The sequence below is a fragment of the Anomaloglossus baeobatrachus genome, chromosome 11 (genome assembly GCF_048569485.1).
Source record: "Anomaloglossus baeobatrachus isolate aAnoBae1 chromosome 11, aAnoBae1.hap1, whole genome shotgun sequence".
In the NCBI taxonomy this organism is placed as follows: Eukaryota; Metazoa; Chordata; class Amphibia; order Anura; family Aromobatidae; genus Anomaloglossus; species Anomaloglossus baeobatrachus.
The window spans coordinates 36,335,552-36,362,299 of record NC_134363.1 but is presented as its reverse complement, the minus strand read 5'-3'; the positions used below and the strand labels follow the sequence as shown (position 1 = coordinate 36,362,299).

The 26,748-nt window shown below is 39.9% G+C and overlaps 1 protein-coding gene across 1 annotated transcript in view; it reads left to right on the top strand.

Moving 5' to 3' along the window:
• Window positions 1-3,233: 3,233 nt before the first annotated feature.
• Window positions 3,234-26,748, top strand: part of LOC142255782 (cell adhesion molecule CEACAM5-like) — a 65,243-nt gene continuing 41,728 nt past the window's right edge. Inside the window, exons 1-7 of the mRNA XM_075327228.1 lie at window positions 3,234-3,369; window positions 7,129-7,455; window positions 8,774-9,046; window positions 9,956-10,240; window positions 13,073-13,366; window positions 14,352-14,624; window positions 24,819-25,103. Of these exons, the coding sequence (XP_075183343.1) occupies window positions 3,234-3,369; window positions 7,129-7,455; window positions 8,774-9,046; window positions 9,956-10,240; window positions 13,073-13,366; window positions 14,352-14,624; window positions 24,819-25,103 (1,873 nt within the window). The remainder of the gene's footprint in view (window positions 3,370-7,128; window positions 7,456-8,773; window positions 9,047-9,955; window positions 10,241-13,072; window positions 13,367-14,351; window positions 14,625-24,818; window positions 25,104-26,748) is intronic.

The following is a 26,748-nucleotide window of genomic DNA, read 5'->3' as shown; positions in this document are numbered from 1 at the left end:
TGGTTCTTTCCTGAGCGCTGTTGCAACATTTGTGACCACCTGCGATGGGCTTTTAGCATTTTTCCACCCAGTATCTTTATGGTGCATTTTCCCTACTTTTTTTTTTAACCCCGCTCAACAATGAAGAAAACACACAGGCAACATGCTCAAAAAGATGGCATCTTTTGAACTTATCCATAGACCTGTTGTCACGCTAGGTATGGGAAAGTATCACAAGTATGGAAACAGGGAAGGGAAACTCTGTGTTTAGGGTAGGGGGAGACCAAACCTTTCGCTGGCTCACCTGACCACCCTAGATTGGTTCCGCACCTATGCGCTGAGCAGGACACCTGACCCTGGCTGACCCTGAACTCTGCCCTAGGGAAGGAACGGATGGGATGAGAGCTTAGTCAACCCCACTAATCGCTAAAGAAGACAAAGGGAGCACAAAAAGGGGAAAATGAAGGAATAACATCTCTAACAAGACTCTGGGAGAGGTACAGCAACAAACAACGTTTATTCAGATGAATACAAGCCGACTGCTTGCATCCAAGGCCTGTATAGAAATATGAGTCTATCATCAGCAAACACCAAGGGGAAATGTGGGTATTTAAGAACACAAGAGGAAGTGATGGTGATTATCAGCTGAAAGATGAGGGAGAAAAACAGCAACAAACAACAAAGTTTCTTCAGATGAATACAAGCCGACTGCTTGCTTCCAAGGCCTGTATAAGAATATAACTCTATCATCAGCAAACACCAAAGGGAAATGTGGGTATTTAACAACACAAGGGGAAGTGATGGTGATTATCAGTTGAAAGACAAGGGAGAAGAACAGCAACAAACAACAAAGTTTCTTCAGATGAATACAAGCAGACTGCTTGCATCCAAGGCCTGTATTGGAATATGACTCTATCATCAGCAAACACCAAGGGGGAATGTGGGTATTTTAGAACACAAGGGGAAATGATGGTGATTATCAGCTGAAAGACAAGGGAGAAAAACAGCAACAAACAACAAAGTTTCTTCAGATGAATACAAGCAGACTGCTTGCATCCAAGGCCTGTATAGGAATATGACTGTATCATCAGCAAACACCAAGGGGAAATGTGGGTATTTAAGGACACAATGGGAAGTGATGGTGATTATCAGTTGAAAGACGAGGGAGAAGAACAGCAACAAACAACAAAGTTTCTTCAGATGAATACAAGCTGACTGCTTGCTTCCAAGGCCTGTATAAGAATATAACTCTATCATCAGCAAACACCAAAGGGAAATGTTGGTATTTAAGGACACAAGACGAAGTGATGGTGATTATCAGTTGAAAGACAAGGGAGAAGAACAGCAACATACATCAATGTTTCTTCAGATGAATACAAGCCGACTGCTTGCATCCAAGGCCTGTATAGGAATATGACTCTATCACCAGCAAACACCAAGGGAAAATGTGGGTATTTAAGAACACAAGGGGAAGTGATGGTGATTATCAGCTGAAAGACGAGGGAGAGTTACAGCAACGAACAACAAAGTTTCTTCAGCTGAATACAAGCCGACTGCTTGCATCCAAGGCCTGTATAGGAATATGACTCTATCACCAGCAAACACCAAGGGGAAATGTGGGTATTTAAGTACACAAGGGGAAGTGATGGTGATTATCAGCTGAAAGACGAGGGAGAGTTACAGCAACGAACAACAAAGTTTCTTCAGATGAATACAAGCCGACTACTTGCATCCAAAGCTTGTATAGGAATATGAGTCTATCACCAGCAAAGACCAAGGGGAAATGTGGGTATTCAAGAACACAAGAGGAAGTGTTGGTGATTATCAGCTGAAGGGCGAGGGAGAAGAACAGCAACAAATAACAATGTTTCTTCAGATGAATACAATCTGACTGCTTTCATCCAAGGCCTAGATAAGAATATGATTCAATCACCAGCAAACACCAAGGGGAAATGTGGGTATTTAAGAACACAAGGGGAAGTGATGGTGATTATCAGCTGAAAGGTGAAGATATTTGCAGGGTCCTAAAAGGAAAGGGATTAACCACAAGCAGAGAAGATATATAGAATACCATTTACACTGCAGCAAGAAGAATAGAAGGTGAGGGAGCAGTTTGTGTAGCCATATAGTGCGACCTTCTACAGACAGACACCACAGAACTGTTTGTCAACTGTGACAACTGTATTATAAAGTATGGAGAGTCTTTGGAGTAGAAAACACTCAGGTCACTTTTATTTAGCTGCTTGTAGTGGCCGTTTTCAGGTAGTTCCATTGAAGTGTATGGAAGCTGAGCTGCAGAACAAGAGACTGGTGGTGTCCTAGTTCCAACACAATTGTGGGACCTGTTAAGAGCTGATCGATGTAGGTGAGTAGAGTCTGACATTGAAAACATATCCTATAGATCAATATTTCTGATCTGGATGTACATCCCCTTTAAGTACAGGACGTTATACAAAAATGAAAAGTTACACACATGCTCAGTCTCATATATCTATGCTTAGGGAAGCCATATCTGCAGTATATCCATCCATTCATCATTAATACTTGTTAATAGCTGGGGATCTAACCTGATCCCAAAATGACACTCTGGAACTCTAGAACAAGAATTCCGCAACTTTGTCCTTGGTGAAGTAGAGATGCTCATCATCTACACCATTCATTGTCTATGGGATTTATGGAAATAGCTCGACAGTACCATAGTCAATGAATGGAGATGAGGTTGATTTCATTCTCGCTCTGGAACAAGGGTTCTGCAACCTTGTCCTGGGTGAAGTAGAGATGCTCATCACCGACACCATTCATTTTCTATGGGATAAATGGACATAGCTCAACAGTACCAGAGTCAATGAATGGAGATGAGGTTGATTTCATTCTCGCCCTGGAACAAGAGTTCAACAACTTTATTCTGGAAGACGTAGAGATGCTCATCACTTACACCATTCATTATCTATAGAATTGATGGAAATAACTCGACAGTGCCATAGTCAATGAATGGAGATGAGGTTGAGTCAGTTTAGAACAAGGGTTCTGAAACCTTTTCCTTGATGAAGTAGAGATGCTCAGCAACTACACCATTCATTTTCTATAGTATTGATGGAAATAGTACCATAGTCAATGAATGGTGATGAGGTTAATTTCGTTCTCGCTCTGGAACAAGGCTTCTGCAACATTGCCTTGGATAAAGTAGAGATGATCATCACCTACACAATTTATTGTCAATGGGGTTGATGGAAATAGTTACAGTACCATAGTCAATGAATGGAGATAAGGTTGATTCCATCCTCGCCCTGGAACAAGGGTTCTCTAACCTTGTCTTGGATGAAGTAGAGATGCTCATCACTTACGCCATTCATTGCCTATGCAAAAAATATTGCAATAAATCCAGCGACTGTGAGTAGTAGAATTTTTTTAAAACGTCCTGTTTATTATAGTCACATTAAATACATTGCAGCATGTTGCAGGCACAGGGCTAGGCTTTAGGAACAACAATCCTATGCGTTTCAGCTATAGGAAGCCTTAATCATAGATTCATTGTCTATGGTATTGATGGAAATAGCTCAACTTTACCATATTCATTGACTGAAGATAAGGTTAATTCAGTTCTCGCTCTGGAACAGGGGTTCTGTAACCTTGTCCTGAATGAAATAGAGATGCTCATCACTTACACCATTCATTGTCTATGGTATTGATGGAAAAACCTCGACAGTACTATAGTCAATGAATGGAGATAAGGTTGATTCCATTCTCGCCCTGGAACAAGAGTTCAACAACTTTATTCTTGATGAAATAGAGATGCTCATCACTTACACCATTCATTGTCTATGGTATTGATCAAAATAGCTGAACAGTACCATAGTCAATGAATGGAGATAAGGTTGATTCCATTCTCGCCCTGGAACAAGAGTTCAACAACTTTATTCTGGATGAAATAGAGATGCTCATCACTTACACCATTCATTGTCTATGGTATTGATCGAAATAGCTGAACAGTGCCATAGTCAATGAATGGAGATAAGGTTGACTCCGTTCTGTTCTCGGAATCATTGTGGGTCCTAGCGATGAGCAAGTTATCCTCTATCAAGTGGATATGGAATAACTTGATTTTTGGGGTCTAACCCTTTAATAAGTGTATAAGAACAAAAGAAAACAACAAAAAAGAATTATATACTTTATTGAACAATGGATAAGAACAAATGGAAATAGAAAAGAAACATAATAACTGTGTATAAATTATACTATATATAGCCATGATATCATGCTGTTATTTGGTCAATTTTGGACGCAGGGCTCAGAAAAGCTTCTTTTATTAATCCTGTCCAATATTTAGACAGTACAAACTTCATTCTGCAAAAGCAGAACATGCATCACCGTGGCTTATAGTAGATGATAAATTTGGCTCACCTTTCAACATTTTTTGGGGATAACCTCACACCACTTGTGACGGCTAATATTTATTTTTTGCAGTACCACAATTTAACCACCTGGGGGCGATCTGGAGCAGAGTAAGAAGTTAGGTAATATTATGAAATTGATATATGAGCAGCATCCAGGTGTGTAGTATATAGTGTGTGCACAGCTACCCGGGGCATATCATCTCCAGGAGACTCCGAGCTGAAACGTCGCAAACAAATGGACGGCGGCCATGTTCCTTTCTACTGGATGGTAGTTATCTTCAGCCTGGGTAAGAGAACAACTACTGCTTCATAAAAGATACTTTATAATTATATATATATATATATATATATATATATATATATATATATACTGTATATATAATATATAAAGCTGAGTGTATGTATGTGTGTGTGTATATATAAATATACATATGTGTGTGTGTATGTATATATGCGTCTGTATGTATGTGTGTATGTGTGTGTATGTGTGTATGTATATATGTGTGTGTATGTATGTGTGTGTATGTATGTATGTATGTATATATATATGTAGATATGCGTGTGTGTATATATATACACTGTTTATATATGTATGTGTGTATGTATATAGTGTGTGTATGTATGCGTGTATGTGTATGTATATATATATACTGTATATATATATATATGTATGTGTGCGTGTATGTATATATATATATATATATATATATATATATATATATATACTGTAATATATATATATATATGTGTGTGTTTATGTATATATGCATGTGTATGTATGTGTATGTATATATATGTGTGCATGTATATATTCGTGTGTATGTATGTGTGTGTATGTATGTGTATGTATACATATATATATATATATATATATATATATATATATATAGATATATATATATATACAGACACACACATGCACACATACATGCACACAGTATATACATAAACACATATATATATATATATATATATATATATATATATACAGTATATATATATATATATGTGTGTGTTTATGTATATACTGTGTGCATGTATGTGTGCATGTGTGTGTATGTATATATGTGTGTGTATGTATGGATGTATGTGTGTGTGTCTGTATGTATATATATATATACATATATATATATATATATATATATATATACGTGTGTGTATGTATATATGTGTGTATGTATGTCCACTAAAAGAATCAGCACGTCGCATTTACAATCACGATATTTGGCACAGACATCTCACTTGACTCAGGGAACGTCATAGACTATGTTTTGAGGGGAAAATTTAACCCCGCACTTTACAGGTATTCGCCCCAAAAAAGCTTACATTAAAGTCAATGGAGCTGGGAACGGATCTGTTATTATAGACTCCTATTATGGACAGAGAAAGAGACACAGAGAGAGACCCATACACACACAGAAAAAGGCACACACAAATACACAGAAAGAGACACACACATATAGAAAGAAACACACATAGAAAGAGACACACACACAGAAAGATACACACTCACATAAAGAGACAAATGTACACAGAAAGAGACACACACAGAAAGAGACACACAGAAAGCGAGACACACAGAAAGAGACATACACACATAGACACATACAGAAGAAGACACACAGCTATGATTCTATTTTGCTACAGGTAATTAATGGTGTTCTGATTTTTTTATATAGGCAACGAAGGCCATTTTTACTATAAGAAGCTTATGTATCAGTTAATATTATATCGGTGGAGAGACAGAGAGAGAGAGAGAGAGACAGAGAGAGAAACAGAGAGAGAAACAGAGAGACAGAGAGAGAGAGACAGAGAGATGGATCGATACAGAAAGAGACAGAGAGAGAGAAAGAGAGACAGAGAGAAACAGAGAGAGAAACAGAGAGAGAGAGAAAGAGAGACAGAGAGAGACAGACAGAGAGATGGATCGATACAGAAAGAGAGAGAGAGATGGAGAGAGATGGATAGACAGATTGAGAGACGGAGAAAAACAGAGACAGTGAGATAGAGAGAGAGAGAAACAGAGAGAGAGAGAGACAGACAGAGAGATAGAGACAGAAAGAGACAGAGAGAGAGATCGAGACAGACAGGGAAAGAGACACAGAGAGATAGAGACAGAGAGAGAGAGATAGAGACAGACAAGGAAAGAGACAGACAGAAAGAGAGATAGAGACACGCAGGGAAAGAGACAGAGAGAGAGATAGAGACAGACAGGGAAAGAGACAGAGAGAGATAGAGACAGACAGGGAAAGAGACGGACAGAGAGAGAGATAGAGACAGGCAGGGAAAGAGACAGAGAGAGAGATAGAGACAGGCAGGGAAAGAGACGGACAGAGAGAGAGATAGAGACAGGCAGGGAAAGAGACAGAGAGAGAGATAGAGAGAGGCAGGGAAATAGACAGAGAGAGAGATAGAGACAGACAGGGAAAGAGACAGACAGAGAGAGAGATAGAGACAGACAGGGAAAGAGACAGAGAGAGAGATAGAGACAGACAGGGAAAGAGACAGAGAGAGAGATAGAGACAGACAGGGAAAGAGACAGACAGAGAGAGAGATAGAGACAGACAGCGAAAGAGACTGAGAAAGAGGGAGAGTAGGAGAGAGACAGACAAATACAGATAGACAAAGACAGACAGAGAGAGAGACTGAGAGAGAGACAGTTACTATCCTGGGCAACACCGGGTATTACAGCTAGTATATATATATATATATATATATATATATAATCCAACTTTTTCTCTCCTATTACTCTCAGCACACACAGGTCTGGCAGTCCCTACCTGGTCAGTGAATGGCACTTACGGAGGATCTGTGTATTTTGACGCATTTGCCGACCTCCCTGATGAATATCGCATAGCATGGATCTTAGGAGAGATCGGAAATGTCACTGTGATTGTTGAAGTCAATCCCGGTCATGCTCCCGAGTACCATCCCCGGTACAGGGGCCGAAGTCAGATCTTTCGGAACGAGACGTTGAGGTTGGAAAATCTGACGTATGCGGATGAAGGGCATTACGGTCTCTATGTGTTTAATGAAAATACCTTTGAAACTCAAATTGTCTCCTACAACCTCACACTCTACGGTAAGTCATGGATTTTAGTATTTTTACACCCTATAATATATAATAGCGGCACCCGACCAGTAATCAATTAGCCTTTTAGACCTATTTTATGCATTTGGTGGACACAAATATTTTTTTTTTTAATTAAAGAGATGTTAAAATGTAACTCATAGGATGTTCTATTAGAGCAGAATTCATTTCAAGTGAGCTGCAATACCAGATACATCCTGTAGGGCTAAGGGGGCGCTGTTTACAATTGAAAAAAAAGTAAAATGTTAAAATGTGACTTATAGAATGTTATATTGATTGGAGATAATTAGAAGTGAGTTGCAATACCAGTTACAACCTGTAGAGCAATGGGGGCGCTGTTTCTAATTGAAAAAAGTTTTTTTTTTTCTAATTGCCATCAACTTCATTAATCTTGCGACCAGAGACACATCCGTAGTCGCAGAAGAGCAACCTGAAGGGGATCGACTGTTTGAACTAATAAATATCATAATTTCCATTTACTGGGGGGGGAAGAGATTTTTTTACTAAAATGGATTCATTTTGGGTAAAAAATAATTTTTGCAATTGTGTTTTATGAATAATTTTGCAATTTTTGCTTTCTATAGCCTCTGTATTGCGCTGGCTGCGGAATGAGTTAACTAAGAATCAGTCAGTGAGCTCTTTGTGATGGTAAAGTTTATAACTCTTATCTTCCTTATTTTGAGCTCTTCTCAGCTGATCGATGGCCACCAAGTTCATCTTAAGGGCTCATGCAGGTATTCGTGAAATACAGTCTGAAAACGGACTGGCCGGGGGGGGGGGGGGGGGTCAGGAGTATTAAGTGTTAATAAGTGTTAAGTATTAAGGTGGTCATTAAGCAACTAAAAGGAGCTGGAAGAAGCAAGATAAAAGTCATAGTCTCTCCTATCAGAACACACTCACTGATGGATTCTCAGTTAACTCTTTCCGGACGACCAATAGAAAATGCATCTCAGAGGTTGTAGAAGGCAAATAGTGTAAAAAAATTTGTTGAAAAAACTATTTTTACCAAAAATATATGCATATAAGTAAAAAAATTGATACCCATGGTGTCCATATCCTTTAGTGATTATGTATGGATGTGTATATGGGATTTGAATCGGTCCCCGCAGCAGCGCTCTAAATTTGCTCTACTACTTTATATTATATAAAAAAATGAATAAATATTATATATATATGTATATATATATATATATATATATATATATATATATATATATATATATATATATATATATATATATATATATATAAAAAATATTGTTGATATTGTACATTTTTTTTGTTATTTTGTTGTTTTGTTGTTTTTTAGCTTTCCTAAACATTCCAACTCTCGGAATAACCTCTGAGGGTATTGTTGCTGGCACCGATGTGACCCTGCAGTGTGATGACGGGAGTCAAATGGTGACTTCTTACACTTTCTACCGGGACGGTCAGAAGATCATCTGCTCTGATCGTGTGATCTGCCGGGGATCATTCCTGGACTTCACCCCGATATCTGAGAGTGACAGCGGATCCTACACCTGCACCATCCAGAACCCTGTCAGCGCCAACACCAGCAACCCCCGAAGTCTGAATGTAGCAGGTGAGAATTTTGGAGTTTTAATTTTTATGTGTTTGTTTGTTTTGTAAATACTGTTCTTTTGTCTTCTTTTTGTTTGTTTTTTGGAAAAACATTTATAGCAGATTGAATACAAATATTAAAAACTGACCACAAGATATGTGTGAATAGGTGCAAGCTGAAAGTTCAATATAATTACAAAAGTGTACAGCAGCATTCTAAAAATATACTATATGCAAACAATAAATATGGGAATGGCGGCACTTCATTACTGCTATTGGAATTATAGATACTTAGCTTATAAATTAGCCAATTCATGTGAGCCCAATAGCCAACGACAAGGCATATCTCTTTGTCGGAATCCTATACAAATACATATGCCTCTATCTGGGTTAATAAAAACACTTACAAGTAATGGGCTGGTAAGATTCAGCTAAAATGAAAATAGCAGTTGACCACATCAAAGTTCAACTTTTACATTGTCATAATTTGGCTTAGGAATTCTGGAAGCGGGAAAAGGGCTATAAATATAGAGCTGATCTATGCCCAGCTAACCGCATCATCATTAGGCTACAGAGTAATATGCTGCAGTAATATATATATATATATATATATATATATATATATACATATATATATATATTATATATTATATATATATATATATATATATATTATATACTATATATATATATATATATATATATATATATATATATATATATATATATATATATATATTATATATTATATATATATTATATATTTTATATATATATATATATATATTATATATATATTATATATTATATATATATTATATATTATATATATATTATATATTTTATATATATATATATCTATATATATATAAATATATATATATATATATAGTATAATGTCTAATATTGAGCTGATACTTTCTATTCCCAGTGCCGGTGTCTGCGGTCACCCTGACCAGTAACACATCCCACCTGTTACTGTGGCCGGGGAGGGATTCGGTGGCTTTAAGGTGCTCATCTAATGGTACAGATGTCACTTACTCCTGGAGTCTGGATGGAGCAGCGTTACCGCAGGACCCCCGATACCAGCCCACCCAAAATAATTCTGCGCTCATTATCAGCCCGATCTCCCCTAAGGATCATGGATATTTCATGTGTACGGCCAGAAACTGGATAAACAGTGAGAACAGCAGCAGAGTGAACCTCAACCTGGCCTGTGAGTATATAACTGATAAAAGTATATATAATATAATATGAGTAAATATGACTAATGAAGAGGGGTTTATTTATGGCATAAATCCCGTGAGAAGAGAACTCTTAAAATAAACAGACTTTTTAAAGATTTAATTTTTTTCAACACCATATTGTTAGTTGCAAAATTCAAATTTCTTAATATATATATATATATATACTGTATATATGTACAGGGGACAATGATTGCATCACGAGGCCACTGATGGTGGCAGAAAACAGCGAGATCCCTGCGGGGCGCTTTAGATTGCGCTGTCAGAGCTTGACAGCATGATCTAAGAGGTTAACAGGCACGGGTGGATCTCTGATCCACCCACGCCTGTTAGCTGCACATGTCTGCACATGTGATCGGATCAACAGATATGTGCAGGGAATAATGTAAGCTTGCCATGCGAGCCCTCATTAAAGTACCAGTAAGTCCTTGGTCGTGAAGGGATATTAATGATCAATATGGAGGTATTCTCAATACTGTACATGCTGGAACATTTGGTTATGGTTTGTTGGTGTTTGTTATTTTGTAATACTATTATTGAGGTATTATAATTCAGTCTTATATAGTGGTATTAAAAATTATATATTATATATATATATTAGCTGTACTACCCGGCGTTGCCAGGGATAGTAACTACGGTAAGTGTCTCTTTCACTCTCCCTCCCACACTCTTTCTCTCCCTCTCTGACTGTCTCACTCTCTGACTGTCTGTCTCCTTCTCTGACTGGCTGTCTCCTTCTCTGACTGTCTGTCTCGCTCTCTGACTGGCTGTCTCGCTCTCTGACTGTCTGTCTCGCTCTCTGACTGTCTGTCTCGCTCTCTGACTGTCTGTCTCATTCTCTGACTGTCTATCTCGCTCTCTGACTGTCTGTCTCCTTCTCTGACTGTCTGTCTCCTTCTCTGACTGGCTGTCTCCTTCTCTGACTGTCTGTCTCCTTCTCTGACTGTCTGTCTCGCTCTCTGACTGTCTGTCTCGCTCTCTGACTGGCTGTCTCCTTCTCTGACTGTCTGTCTCGCTCTCTGACTGTCTGTCTCGCTCTCTGACTGTCTGTCTCATTCTCTGACTGTCTATCTCGCTCTCTGACTGTCTGTCTCGCTCTCTGACTGTCTGTCTCGCTCTCTGACTGGCTGTCTCCTTCTCTGACTGTCTGTCTCGCTCTCTGACTGTCTGTCTCGCTCTCTGACTGTCTGTCTCATTCTCTGACTGTCTATCTCGCTCTCTGACTGTCTGTCTCGCTCTCTGACTGTCTGTCTCGCTCTCTGACTGGCTGTCTCCTTCTCTGACTGTCTGTCTCGCTCTCTGACTGTCTGTCTCGCTCTCTGACTGTCTGTCTCATTCTCTGACTGTCTATCTCGCTCTCTGACTGTCTGTCTCGCTCTCTGACTGTCTATCTCGCTCTCTGACTGGCTGTCTCCTTCTCTGACTGTCTGTCTCGCTCTCTGACTATCTGTCTCGCTCTCTGACTGGCTGTCTCGCTCTCTGACTGTCTGTCTCGCTCTCTGACTGGCTGTCTCCTTCTCTGACTGTCTGTCTCGCTCTCTGACTGTCTGTCTCGCTCTCTGACTGTCTGTCTCATTCTCTGACTGTCTATCTCGCTCTCTGACTGTCTGTCTCGCTCTCTGACTGTCTATCTCGCTCTCTGACTGTCTGTCTCGCTCTCTGACTGTCTATCTCGCTCTCTGACTGGCTGTCTCCTTCTCTGACTGTCTGTCTCGCTCTCTGACTGGCTGTCTCCTTCTCTGACTGTCTATCTCGCTCTCTGACTGGCTGTCTCCTTCTCTGACTGTCTGTCCCGCTCTCTGTCTGTCTGTCTCCTTCTCTGACTGTCTATCTCACTCTCTGACTGTCTGTCTCGCTCTCTGACTGTCTATCTCGCTCTCTGACTGGCTGTCTCCTTCTCTGACTGTCTGTCTCGCTCTCTGTCTGTCTGTCTCCTTCTCTGACTGTCTGTCTCGCTCTCTGACTGTCTGTCTCGCTCTCTGACTGTCTATCTCGCTCTCTGACTGTCTGTCTCCTTCTCTGACTGTCTGTCTCGCTCTCTGACTCTGACTTCTCTGTCTGTCTCGGTGTGTCTGTTTCAATCGATATCATGTTACCTCACACATAAGCTTCTTATACTAACAATGTCCCTTGTTGCCTATAGCAACCAATCACAGCTGCTATTAATAACCTGTAGCTCCCAGCTCCATTGACTTTAATGTAAGCAGGACTTTTGGCGAATAACTGTAAAGTGCAGGGATACATTTTCCTCTCAAAACACAGTCTATGATGTTCCCTGAGTAACATGAGGCGTCTGTGCAAAATGTCGTGATTGTAAATGTGACTGTGCGGATTCCTTTAGCGGACACATACATATACTCAGCTTTATATATTAGATATATATATACGTATATATATATATGTGTATATATATAGATATATATATACACATCACCTGCCTGCAGACACCACTAGGGGGAGCTCAGAAGCTTACTGCATACAGAAACCAATAGTACAGTATCAGAATATGTAGTAATCTCATCAGCTCCCTCTAGTGGTGGCTGCAGGTACTGCATGGCAATGCAGGGAATTTGGAGCATTGTATAATAAAAATGAGATCTGACTACTATAAACAGATATGGATGACTATGCAATATGATGATATTATAATAATATGACTATGCATTTATTATCTGGGCTGGATACTGGCTTCAAGTCTCTTCTTGGCCACTGAAAACAACTGCAGCTCTTCATGTTCTGCCTTTTGCCTAGATATTACATTGGATGGAGAGTTTAGTAACAGGTGGTTGTGTTCTGGTCCCCAGCTCCGGTCTCGGCAGTGACGCTGACCAGTAACACATCGGCGGTGCTCTGGGCAGGACAGGACTCGGCGTCTCTCTATTGCTCGGCTCAGGGATCAGCCATCACCTTCTCCTGGAGACTGAATGGAGAACCAGTGTCCCCGGACCCTCCATATTACATTACTCAGGGGGATTCTCCTCCAAACTCCACTCTCACCATCAGCCCCGTCTCCAGACATGACGCCGGACCATTCACCTGTATGGCATCCAACATGGCCAATAGTGAGACCAGCAATGCCCTGGACTTAACATTGGAGCGTAAGTGTTATGTGACATTACGGTTTAGGTTTTGTCCTAAATTAATTTTGGATTTGATTTACACAATCCATGCTGATGCCTCATTATCAGTGTATTGATGCGCTCAAACGTCGTGACAGTATTAATTGTCTACTTTGTACATACAACAACTGTTGTCCGACTACGACATCAGGACATGGAGAGGAATACAGTGACACCTACTAAACAATAAGCTCATAAAATAGAATGTAAAGGAATCAAATTTATCAAAATCTGTGTTAGTGAGCAGTTCTCCTGTGCAAAGATAATCCATCCTCCTCGCAGGTGTGGCATATCAAGATGCTGATTAGATAGCATGATTATTGCACAGGTATGCCTTAGGCTGAGCAGCTTGATTATTGCACAGGTATGCCTTAGGCTGGCCAATATGATTATTGCACAGGTGTGCCTTAGGCTGGCCAGTATGATTATTGCACAAGTGTGCCTTAGGCTGGCCAGCTTGATTATTGCACAGGTGTGCCTTAAGATGGCCAGTATGATTATTGCACAAGTGTGCCTTAGGCTGGACAGTATGATTATTGCACAGGTGTGCCTTAGGTTGGCCAGTATGATATTGCAAAGGTGTGCCTTAGGCTGGCCAGTATGATTATTGTACAGGTATGCCTTAGGCTGGCCAGCATTATTATTGTATAGGTATGCCTTAGGCTGGCCAGTATGATTATTGCACATGTGGGCCTTAGGCTGGCCAGTATGATTATTGCACAAGTGTGCCTTAGGCTGGCCAGTATGATTATTGCACAGGTGTGCCTTAGGCTGGCCACAATAAAAGGCCACTCTAAAATTGTAGTTTTATCACACAGCACAATCCCACAGATGTCGTAAGTTTTGAAGGAACATATAATTGGCATGCTGACTTCATGAATGTCCACCAGAGCTGTTTCCCATGAATTTAATGTTTTATTTTGTTTGTGGGTAATCCCTGCATCCTTCTGTTTTCTGCTTTCAGCCGACCTAACTGCCCCATCTCTCAGTATAATCTCCGATCTCATCGCTAACGGCACCGATGTGACCCTGCAGTGTGATGCCGGGGGTCAGAATGTGACTTCTTACACTTTCTACCGGGACGGTCAGAAGATCATCTGCTCTGATCGTGTGATCTGCCGGGGATCATTCCTGGACTTCACCCCGATATCTGAGAATGACAGCGGATCCTACACCTGCACCATCCAGAACCCTGTCAGCTCCAACACCAGCAACTCCCTGAGTCTGACTGTATCCGGTGAGTGTGTTCTTTAATTTAGATGTAACACTAGTGGATGTGGGCCCACTGCACCATGGGCCGGACTCACCCTGGTATTCACTGGAGCCTCAGATGGTGAGGATAGGCTTGGTTGCAGGTAGTCACCAGGTACCACTCCAGGGCAGTCTCCAAGTCTACAGCAGCTGACCAGAGGGCCAGAGACAGGGGTACGAGGTAGGGGTGAGCGAAGGCAAAGATGTGGTAAGACAATCTGACATCAGGACAGGCAGCACGGGTTCAATATATATATAAACTAGCTGTACTACCCGGCTTCTCCCAGGTTAATAACTGCTGTTAACAAATAGAATGTATTAACAATAATGTATTCTGCACACAAACACCACAAAACAAATAGATATAAATGTAATTATAATGTCTGTCTCCCCCTCTGTATATATCTCTCTGTGTCTCTTTGTCTGTCTGTCTCTTTCTCTGTCTCTGACTGTCTCTGTCTCTTTCTCCGTCTGTCTCTATCTCTTTCCCTGTCTGTCTATCTATCTCTGTCTCTTTCCATGTCTGTCTCTTTCCCTCCCTTTCCCTCTCTTTCCCTGTCTGTCTCTTTCCCTCCCTTTCCCTCTCTTTCCCTGTCTGTCTCTTTCCCTCTGACTCTTTCCCTGTGTCTGTCTCTTTACCTGTCTTTGTCTGTTTCTTACCCTGTCTGTCTCTTACCCTGTCTGTCTCTTTCCTTCTCTTTCCCTGTCTGGCTCTTTCCCTCTCTTTCAATCCCTTTTCCTCTCTTTCCCTGTCTGTCTCTTTCCCTCTTTTCCTTTCTTTCCCTGTGCCTGTCTCTTTGTGTGTCTCTTTACCTGTCTTTGTCTGTCTCTTACCCTGTCTGTTTCTTTCCCTCTCTTTCCCTGTCTCTCTGTTTCCCTGTGGCTGTCTCTTTGTCTGTGTCTGTCTCTTAACCTGTCTCTCTCTTTCCCTCTCTTTCCCTGTCTGTCTCTTTCCCTGTCAGTCTGTCTCTTTGTCTGTGTCTGTCTCTTAACCTGTCTCTCTCTTTCCCTCTCTTTCCCTGTCTGTCTCTTTCCCTGTCAGTCTGTCTCTTTGTCTGTGTCTGTCTCTTTGTGTCTGTCTCTTACCCTGTCTATGTCTGTTTCTTACCCTGTCTGTGTCTGCCTCTTTCCCTGTCTGTGCCTGTCTCTTTCCCTGGCTGCATTGTGACACGCCAACATTCCATATAAGGGCGTGGCTGTTCATTCTTCTAAAGTTCTGGCTGCACTGTGGCTCCCAGCTCCATTCGCTTTAATGGAGGCAGGTTTTTGGTAAATAACTGTAAAGTGCGGGGTTAAAATTTCCCCTCAAAACATAGCCTATGATGCTCTCGGGGTCCAGAAGTGTGAGTGTGCAAAATTTTGTGGCTGTAGCTGCGAAGGTGCAGATGCCAATCCCGGACATACACACACACACACACACACACACACACACATACATACATACATACACACATACAGCTTTATATATTAGATATAGCCGAGGTCAGGAGTGGAAAGATCAGGATACATGGTAAAGAAGCACAAACAGGGACTACAGACAAGCAGCTAGGAACCTACGTTCCGGAAGGGAGTGGTGGAACGGAAGGAGCTGCCTAATAGACCCCATGCTGCCTAGGGTTAGGCTGGAGAAGGTAAACCCTGCAGGGCACTGAAGCAAAAAGATTTTGCAGGAATTGGCTGCGCATTCCTATAGCCAGGTGGAGACAATAGGGATATTCAGGAGAATGGAGAAGCTGCATGGGGACTCAGCCAGGGAACGAGCAGGGAATAAAAGGCATTAGTTTGATGACCTCTACTCATAATGTCTAATATTGATCTGATATTTTCTATTGCCAGTGCCGGTGTCTGCGGTTACCCTGACCAGTAACACATCCCACCTGTTACTGTGGCCGGGGAGGGATTCGGTGGCTTTAAGGTGCTCATCTAATGGTACAGATGTCACTTACTCCTGGAGTCTGGATGGAGCAGCGTTACCGCAGGACCCCCGATACCAGCCCACCCAAAATAATTCTGCGCTCATTATCAGCCCAATCTCCCCTAAGGATCATGGATATTTCATGTGTACGGCCAGAAACTGGATAAACAGTGAGAACAGCAGCAGAGTGAACCTTAACCTGGCCTGTGAGTATATAACTGATAAAGATATATATAATAATATAAATAATACTAAATAGGTTTATTTATGCCCTAAGGGTTAATTCCCACAATCAGTGTTACTCGCGTTCTGGACAATTAAAAGGCCCTATTTGACCACATAACCTCCTGACTAAGTCCGGACTTCTAATCTGAACATACACCTGTAATATTGGTATATAGTTGAACCGGTGATAAAGTGCTAGTGCTGTTATACACTCTGCCGGATTGGACACTTGCTCAGATATATATAAGACCGTTAGTACATACAATGCTGCTAAACATGAATAAAGAGATATATATGCAAAAGAATCTAATGCTGTAAGATATATTGGAATGGCGTTTCGCCATTACAAAAGAGGCTTCATCAGGGGCAGATGCTAAAAGGAACTCAAAGCTTGCCAATCTGATATATTTAATGACTTTAAGTAATCTGGTCAGATTTAAGCTGTGCAGTCGGCTGCCATTACACATGCTGTAAGATATGTTGGAATGATATCTAATGAGAACAATATAAAATGCAACAAAAAAGAACTAAATCTATGTATATAAGCAACTGGCACAAACAAAAATAAAGGTGAAAAAAATACCATATTGAGAAAAACAACTTAGGTTGGTAGCAGATGGAGTTTAAACCCACGCGTTTCGCTATTACAAAAGAGGCTTCATCAGGGGCAGATGCTGCAAGGAACTCAAAGTTGACAAACTTATATATTTAATGACTTTAATTCATCTAGTCAGATTTAAGTTGTGGAGTCGGCTGTCATTACACATGCTGTAAGATACGTTGGAATGATATCTAAAGAGAGCAATAGAAAATGCAAAAAGAAGTGTTAATTCTATGTATATAGGTCACTGGCACAACCAATTAATAAAAATAAAGTGGAAAAAATACCATATTGAGGAAAACAACTTAAGTCAGTAGCAGATGGGGTTTAATACCACATGTTTAGCCGCTACAAAAGAGGCTTCATCAGGGGAAAAATGCTGCAAGAAACTCAAAGCTAGACAATCTTATATATACTATTCAATTACTTTAATTTATCTAGTCAGATTCAAGCTGTGGAGATGGCTGCCATTACACATGCTGGAATGATATCTATTGAGAGTAATACACAATGCAACAAAAAAAGCACTAAATCTATGTATATAAATTACTGGCATAAACAATAATAAAGGTGAAAAAATAACATATTGAAAAAAATAACTTAGGTCAGTAACAGATGGGGTTTACCCACGCGTTTCGCCACTACAAAAGAGGCTTCATCAGGGGCAGATGCTACAAGGGACTCAAAGCTTATATATACTATTCAATTACTTTAATTCATCTAGTCAGATTCAAGCCATGAAGCTGGCTGCCATTATACGTGCTGTAAGATATGTTGGAATGATATCAAATAAGAGCAATAGAAAATGCAAAAGAAAATTAAATCTATGTATATAGGTCACTGACACAAGCAATTAACAAAAATAAAGGTGAAAAAAATACCACATGGAGGAAAACAACTTAGCTCAGTAGCGGATTGGTTTTTAATCCCACACGTTTCGCCGATACAAAAGAGGCTTCATCAGGGGTAGATGCTGCAAGGGACTCAAAGCTTGACAATCTTATATATTCAATTACTTCAATTTATGTAGTCAGATTTAAGCTGCGGCTCTGGCATGTGCATTTGCATAAAGGAAGTGATGATAAATTCACAGCAAGGCAAGCACATAGATAAAAAGGGTGTAACACATGCACACTGACTGCCAAATACTTACATGCACACTAATTCTTAGCTAATAGCATATTATATGCAGCAGGTTCCGAAAAAATGGTGGAACATGAGCAGATGCACTGGCAACTAACTCATCAAAAATCGAATCATTGCCTAAGACTTAAGAAACTAAGTGCATATATATATGTATATATATATATACATATATATATATATATATATATATATATATATATACATATATATACAAGAAAGGAGAAGTCATACATGATATACATTTCACCATAATAATCTCTTTATGTCAAAGAAGAGATTCTTATAAAGTAGATTCATGTAATGATGTTAAACAACCACAAGAGGGCGCCAGAATTTCTTGATCATGATAAAGACACCAAAAAATGGTGCTCACGTGACGGAACAGAATGAGGATTATATCAATACAATACAATAATAAATCATTGAAATCAATGAAAACAATAAATAGAAATATATATTATTTAATATATACAAAAAAATGAATGATAATTGATATATAATGTTCTCATTCATATACATTTAAAAAAAAAAAGTAATATCCACGTTCATGTTTTATAAAAAATGACCAAAGGATTCCTTGAGAGGGATGAAAAACAGTAAATATACATGTATGTGAAATCATGTGTATAAAGAAGATAAAGGAGTAATTGTTTTAGCACTATGTTGTTAGTTGGAAAATTCAACTTTTTTACAAATATATATTTTTAATACTGAGATATATATATATGTGCATATATATGTGCATATATATATATACATATAAAATATATATATATATATATATATATATATATATATATATATATATATATATATATATAAAAATAAAAATAAATATATTATTTTTATATATATATATATATATATATATATATTTATATTATGCATATTATATATATATATATATATATATATATATATATATATATATATATATATATATATATATATATATATATATATATACACACATATAATATATATATATATGTTTATACATATTATATATATATATATATACAGTTAGGTCCAGAAATATTTGGACAGTGACACAAGTTTTGTTATTTTAGCTGTTTACAAAAACATGTTCAGAAATACAATTATATATATAATATGGGCTGAAAGTGCACACTCCCAGCTGCAATATGAGAGTTTTCACATCCAAATCGGAGAAAGGGTTTAGGAATCATAGCTCTGTAATGCATAGCCTCCTCTTTTCAAAGGGACCAAAAGTAATTGGACAAGGGACTCTAAGGGCTGCAATTAACTCTGAAGGCGCCTCCCTCGTTAACCTGTAATCAATGAAGTAGTTAAAAGGTCTGGGGTTGATTACAGGTGTGTGGTTTTGCATTTGGAAGCTGTTGCTGTGACCAGACAACATGCGGTCTAAGGAACTCTCAATTGAGGTGAACAGAACATCCTGAGGCTGAAAAAAAAGAAAAAATCCATCAGAGAGATAGCAGACATGCTTGGAGTAGCAAAATCAACAGTCGGGTACATTCTGAGAAAAAAGGAATTGACTGGTGAGCTTGGGAACTCAAAAAGGCCTGGGCGTCCACGGATGACAACAGTGGTGGATGATCGCCGCATACTTTCTTTGGTGAAGAAGAACCCGTTCACAACATCAACTGAAGTCCAGAACACTCTCAGTGAAGTAGGTGTATCTGTCTCTAAGTCAACAGTAAAGAGAAGACTCCATGAAAGTAAATACAAAGGGTTCACATCTAGATGCAAACCATTCATCAATTCCAAAAATAGACAGGCCAGAGTTACATTTGCTGAAAAACACCTCATGAAGCCAGCTCAGTTCTGGAAAAGTATTCTATGGACAGATGAGACCAAGATCAACCTGTACCAGAATGATGGGAAGAAAAAAGTTTGGAGAAGAAAGGGAACGGCACATGATCCAAGGCACACCACACCCTCTGTAAAACATGGTGGAGGCAACGTGATGGCATGGGCATGCATGGCTTTCAATGGCACTGTGTCACTTGTGTTTATTGATGACAAAACAGCAGACAAGAGTAGCCGGATGAATTCTGAAGTGTACCGGGATATACTTTCAGCCCAGATTCAGCCAAATGCCGCAAAGTTGATCGGACGGCGCTTCATAGTACAGATGGACAATGACCCCAAGCATACAGCCAAAGCTACCCAGGAGTTCATGAGTGCAAAAAAGTGGAACATTCTGCAATGGCCAAGTCAATCACCAGATCTTAACCCAATTGAGCATGCATTTCACTTGCTCAAATCCAGACTTAAGACGGAAAGACCCACAAACAAGCAAGACCTGAAGGCTGCGGCTGTAAAGGCCTGGCAAAGCATTAAGAAGGAGGAAACCCAGCGTTTGGTGATGTCCATGGGTTCCAGACTTAAGGCAGTGATTGCCTCCAAAGGATTCGCAACAAAATATTGAAAATAAAAATATTTTGTTTGGGTTTGGTTTATTTGTCCAATTACTTTTGACCTCCTAAAATGGGGAGTGTTTGTAAAGAAATGTGACAATTCCTACAATTTCTATCAGATATTTTTGTTCAAACCTTCAAATTAAACGTTACAATCTGCACTTGAATTCTGTTGTAGAGGTTTCATTTCAAATCCAATGTGGTGGCATGCAGAGCCCAACTCGCCAAAATTGTGTCACTGTCCAAATATTTCTGGACCTAACTGTATATATATATATATATATATATATAATTTTTAATTCTGTAGCTCAAATAACTTTTTATTTAGTCCTGGGCTTAAAACTTCAATATGAGCAGAGTCAGAACAAGTAAATATATCCTGCCTTCAGCCACCACTAGGGGGAGCTCAAGAGTTTACTGCATGCAAAATCCAGTAGTATCAGGGCATGTAACAATCTCCCCCTAGTGGTGGCTGCAGGAAGTACATGTCTATGCAGGAAATAAAAAAATGAGATCTTCTATAAAGACATATAAGATGATATTATAATATGAATGTAAACAGATTATTTGCTGCTCAAAACTGAATATTGGTGGCAAGTTTGGTGTTTGCTACTGAAACTAATTGCAACTTAAATGTTTAATGGAGAGTATAGTTACAAGTGGTTGTGTTCTGGTTCCCAGCTCCGGTCTCGGCAGTGGCGCTGACCAGTAACACATCGGCGGTGCTCTGGGCAGGACAGGACTCGGTGTCTCTCTACTGCTCGGCTCAGGGTTCAGTCATCACCTTCTCCTGGAGACTGAATGAAGAACCAGTGTCCCCGAACCCTCCATATTACATTACTCTGGGAGATTCTCCTCCACACTCCACTCTCACCATCAGCCCGGTCTCCAGGCAGGACACCGGATCATTCACCTGTACAGCATCCAACATGGCCAATAGTGAGACCAGCAATGCCCTGGACTTATCATTGGAACGTAAGTGTTATGCGTCGTTACGGATTCGTTTTTCTCCTAAATTAATGTTGGCGTTGACTTACACAATCCATGCTGATGCCTCCTTATGTCCTCTTCATCCTCCTTTGCATTTTATTTCATTTGAAAAAATACCGGATATTTTTTATTTTTTTTTACAGAATTCTATATTTACTATTTATATATTTTTTTTTAAACATTGTTTTATTATTATGTCCCAAAAAATGGTATTAAGACAATGATATACTGTTATGCTCAGTCACGGGATGAGCACTGTATTAGTTGGTCAAACTGGACCGAAAGTAGCGTTCACCGGAGGTGGCAGCAGGTACATGCGCTGGTAAGCAGTCAGCAGAGGGCAGCCCCAGAGGTTCTGTGGTACCTCGGCAGCTGGCGCCACCGACACTGTACAGTCGCTAGTATCAGCGATGGCAGCAGCAGAGTCAGGGATCCATCCGGGATGGATGGACAGATGGTTGGATAGATGGTTACTGCAGCATCGGCCGGCGTGGATACTTGCAGCAGCTAGTATCGCAGCAGACAGCTGTTGTAGGAGATAGTAGCAGCAGCAGATGAGGAGTGCACTGAAACAGAGTAAGAAATCAGGAGCAGAACCCAGCACAATGGGACCTGAGAACTAGCAATGTAACTAACTCATTGCCCAGGCACCTTCCATAGGGAACAGGTGCCTTAAGTACCTGCAGCCTCTCAGTTGACCTGAGAGGCACTTCCGGGTTAGGGTACGCTGGTCCTTTAAGAAAAGGGCATGGACACAAGAACCAGGAAGCCTGTGATGTGTGCACAACAGCATGGACCGGGGACTGGGCAGCCAGCTCCGGACTGCCAGATGGGTGAGAGAGCCGACGTCCCCGTTGAGAGAGGGGGCAGGACACTGCACGGATGCCGGTGTGGTCATTACATATACTGATGCTAGAAATGTCAATTGTAGGGGTGGTAAAAGATTAAAAAACATTGCTGAATTTTCTTCAGAAACAGCAAGATTTAACCAAATTTTCATCATTTTCTGAATCTAAAGCATGCATTTTCCTTAGCAGGTATACCTTCCTGTTTAGCATTTGCAGGGCTTTCACATCATCTGGGGATCACTAATAAATGTATATCAGCTATCTTGTCCCATTCTTAATTAATAATCTCAGATCTCACTATAGTGAAAAACGTCTGATGGAAGAATTCTACTTTAAACTTTCTTAGCTGCTGATTTTCTTTCTTCAGTTTGACCTCCATAATTCTAAGCTCTTAGCTGCTGATTTTCTTTCTTCAGTTTGACCTCCATAATCCTAAACTTTTAGCTGCTGATTTATATTCTTTAGTTTGACCTCCATAATTCTGAGCTGCTGATTTTCTTTCTTCAGTTTTCCTCCATGAATTCTGAACTTTTAGCTGCTGATTTTCTTTCTTCAGTTTGACCTCCATAATTCTAAGCTTTTAGCTGCTGATTTTCTTTCTTTAGTTTGACTTACATAATTCTAAGCTCTTAGCTGCTGATTTTCTTTCTTCAGTTTGACCTCCATAATCCTAAATGTTTAGCTGCTGATTTATATTCTTTAGTTTGACTTACATAATTCTAAGCTCTTAGCTGCTGAATTTCTTTCTTCAATTTGACCTCCATAATTCTAAGCTCTTAGCTGCTGATTTGTTTGACCTCTATAATTCTAAGCTCTTAGCTGCAGATTTTCTTTCTTTAGTTTGACTTACATAATTCTAAGCTCTTAGCTGCTGATTTTCTTTCTTCAATTTGACCTCCATAATTCTAAGCTCTTAGCTGCTGATTTGTTTGACCTCTATAATTCTAAGCTCTTAGCTGCTGATTTTGTTTCTTCAGTTTGACCTCCAAAATCCTAAACTCTTAGCTGCTGATTTTCTTTCTTTAGTTTAACCTCCATAATCCTAAACTCTTAGCTGCTGATTTTCTTTATTAAGTTTGACCTCTATAATTCTAAGCTCTTAGCTGCTGATTTTCTTTCTTCAGTTTGACCTCCATAATTTTAAACTCTTCCCAGCTGATCATCTTCCTTCTCTCTTTTGCCTGTAGATACTGAGTTTCTTACTTATGTACAGCAGATGGGAACCTCTTGAAGATTCCTTGTATAACTCTGTCCCCTTAGCTTTTCTTTTTCGATGTTCGGGACTCTATAACCTGTTGCAGATTTCAGCTTTCAGCAGAATCTTTCGGGGCTCAAACTTTGTAGGAGAATGAAATGTTTATGGTGGGACATAAAGGGACAATTACCTATAATATCAGAACATGGACGATTTGAGGAATCAAGTGACACAAGCAAAACTGAAAATTCATACAACACTATGTAACATTTGTTGCCTTCTTAACAGAATCCCTACAAGATAAGCGCTAAAACTTCAAAGCTTGCAGCCGTCAATAGATAGATCCTGTGGACTCACAATGACCATTGTTTAGTTATTTCAGTTGCCTCCTTGAGGTTCATAGAAGTTTGTTGGTGGTTCTTCTAAACATTGTTTTGTTGGTAATCCCTTTATCTTTCTGTTTTATTCTTTCAGCCGACCTAACTGCCCCATCTCTCAGTATAACTTCAGAACGTATTGTTGCTGGCACCGATGTGACCCTCCAGTGTGATGCCGGGGGTCAGAATGTGACTTCTTACACTTTCTACCGGGACGGTCAGAAGATCATCTGCTCTGATCGTGTGATCTGCCGGGGATCGCTCCTGGACTTCACCCCGATATCCGAGAATGACAGTGGATCCTACACCTGCACCATCCAGAACCCTGGAAGCTCCAACACCAGCGACCCCCGGAGTCTGACTGCATCCGGTGAGCAGTTTCTTTAATGTAGACCATTGTTGCCAACTGTCCAGGAACATCCATGAAATCGTATAATGATCTCCATGTGATTATTAATCCAGTATTTTCTATTGCCAGTGCCGGTGTCTGCGGTCGCCCTGACCAGTAACACATCCCACCTGTTACTGTGGCCGGGGAGGGATTCGGTATCATTAAGGTGCTCATCTAATGGTACAGATGTCACTTACTCCTGGAGTCTGGATGGAGCAGCGTTACCGCAGGACCCCCGATACCAGCCCACCCGGAATAACTCCGTGCTCATTATCAGCCCGATCTCCGCTAAGGATCATGGATATTTCATGTGTACAGCGAGAAACCGGATAAACAGTGAGAACAGCAGCAGAGTGAACCTCAACCTGGCCTGTGAGTATATAAATGATAAAAATATATAATAATAATACAGGTAAAATTAGTAAATACTAATATTATTAAGAGGTTTATTTAGTAAACAAATCCTTTTTTAAAGGTTCAATTTTAATTAATACAATATTTTTATTAGTTGCACAATTCAAATTTCTTAAAAAAAATAAATAAATTAAAAAAAAAATATATATATATATACATATATAATAATAATAATAATAATAATAAGTTTTATTTCTATAGCGCCAACATATTCCTCAGTGGTTTACAATTCAGAGGGGACATCTACAGACAATATGAGACAATACAAAATAACAAAATTAAGATACCAGGAGGAGTGAGGGCCCTGCTCGTAAGCTTACAGTTTTATATATATATATATATATATATATATATATATATATATATATATATATTTATTACTGAGCTATAAATTTCCATTATGGATATAGTCAAATAATAACACAACACCTGCCTGCAGACACCACTAGGGGGAGCTCGGGAGGTTGCTGCATACAGAACCCAATGGAAATCTCCTCAGGTCCCCTAGTGGTATCTTCAGTTAGTATATGTCTATGCAGGGAATTTAGAGAATCATATAATAAAAATGAGGTATGGATTTTCTCAAATTAAGATTATAAATATATTTTCTGGTGTTCAAGAGTCTACTAGTTGCAAGTTTGATGTTAGACATGAAAAACAATAGCAACTCCTCATGTTCTGCCTTTGCCTAAATATTACATTGGATGGAGAGTTTAGTAACAGGTGGTTGTGGTCTGGTTCCCAGCTCCGGTCTCGGCAGTGGCGCTGACCAGTAACACATCGGCGGTGCTCTGGGCAGGACAGGACTCGGTGTCTCTCTATTGCTCGGCTCAGGGTTCAGCCATCACCTTCTCCTGGAGACTGAATGGAGAACCAGTGTCCCCGAACCCTCCATATTCCATTACTCAGGGGGATTCTCCTCCAAGCTCCACTCTCTCCATCAGCCCCGTCTCCCGGCATGACATTGGACCCTTCACCTGTACGGCATCCAACATGGCGAATAGTGAGACCAGCAATGCCCTGAACTTATCATTGGGATGTAAGTGTTGTGTGACATTAAGTATTTCCTAAAATATTTTTGGAATAGACCTACGTTGTGCTGATACTGTAATATGATGAAGCATTTGTATGGAGCAATTATATGTCACAATATATTAAATAATGGTCTTGTTGGTAATCCCTTTATCTTTTTGGCTTTTTTGCATTTAGTTGCTCTTACTGCCCCATCTCTCAGTATAATCTTGGAACGTATTGTTGATGGCACCGATGTGACCCTCCAGTGTGATGCCGGGGGTCAGAATGTGACTTCTTACACTTTTTACCGGGACGGTCAGAAGATCCTCTGCTCTGATCATGTGATCTGCCGGGGATCATTCCTGGACTTCACCCCAATATCTGAGAGTGACAGCGGATCCTACACCTGCACCATCCGGAACCCTGTCAGCGCTAACACCAGCGACCCCCGGAGTCTGACTGTATCCGGTGAGTGTGTTCTTTCATGTAGACCATGTTGCCTACCCTGCAGAAACATCCATGAGGCTGTATGTAGCAGTATGATGATCTCCATGTGAATATTAATCCGATATGTTCTATTGTCAGTGCC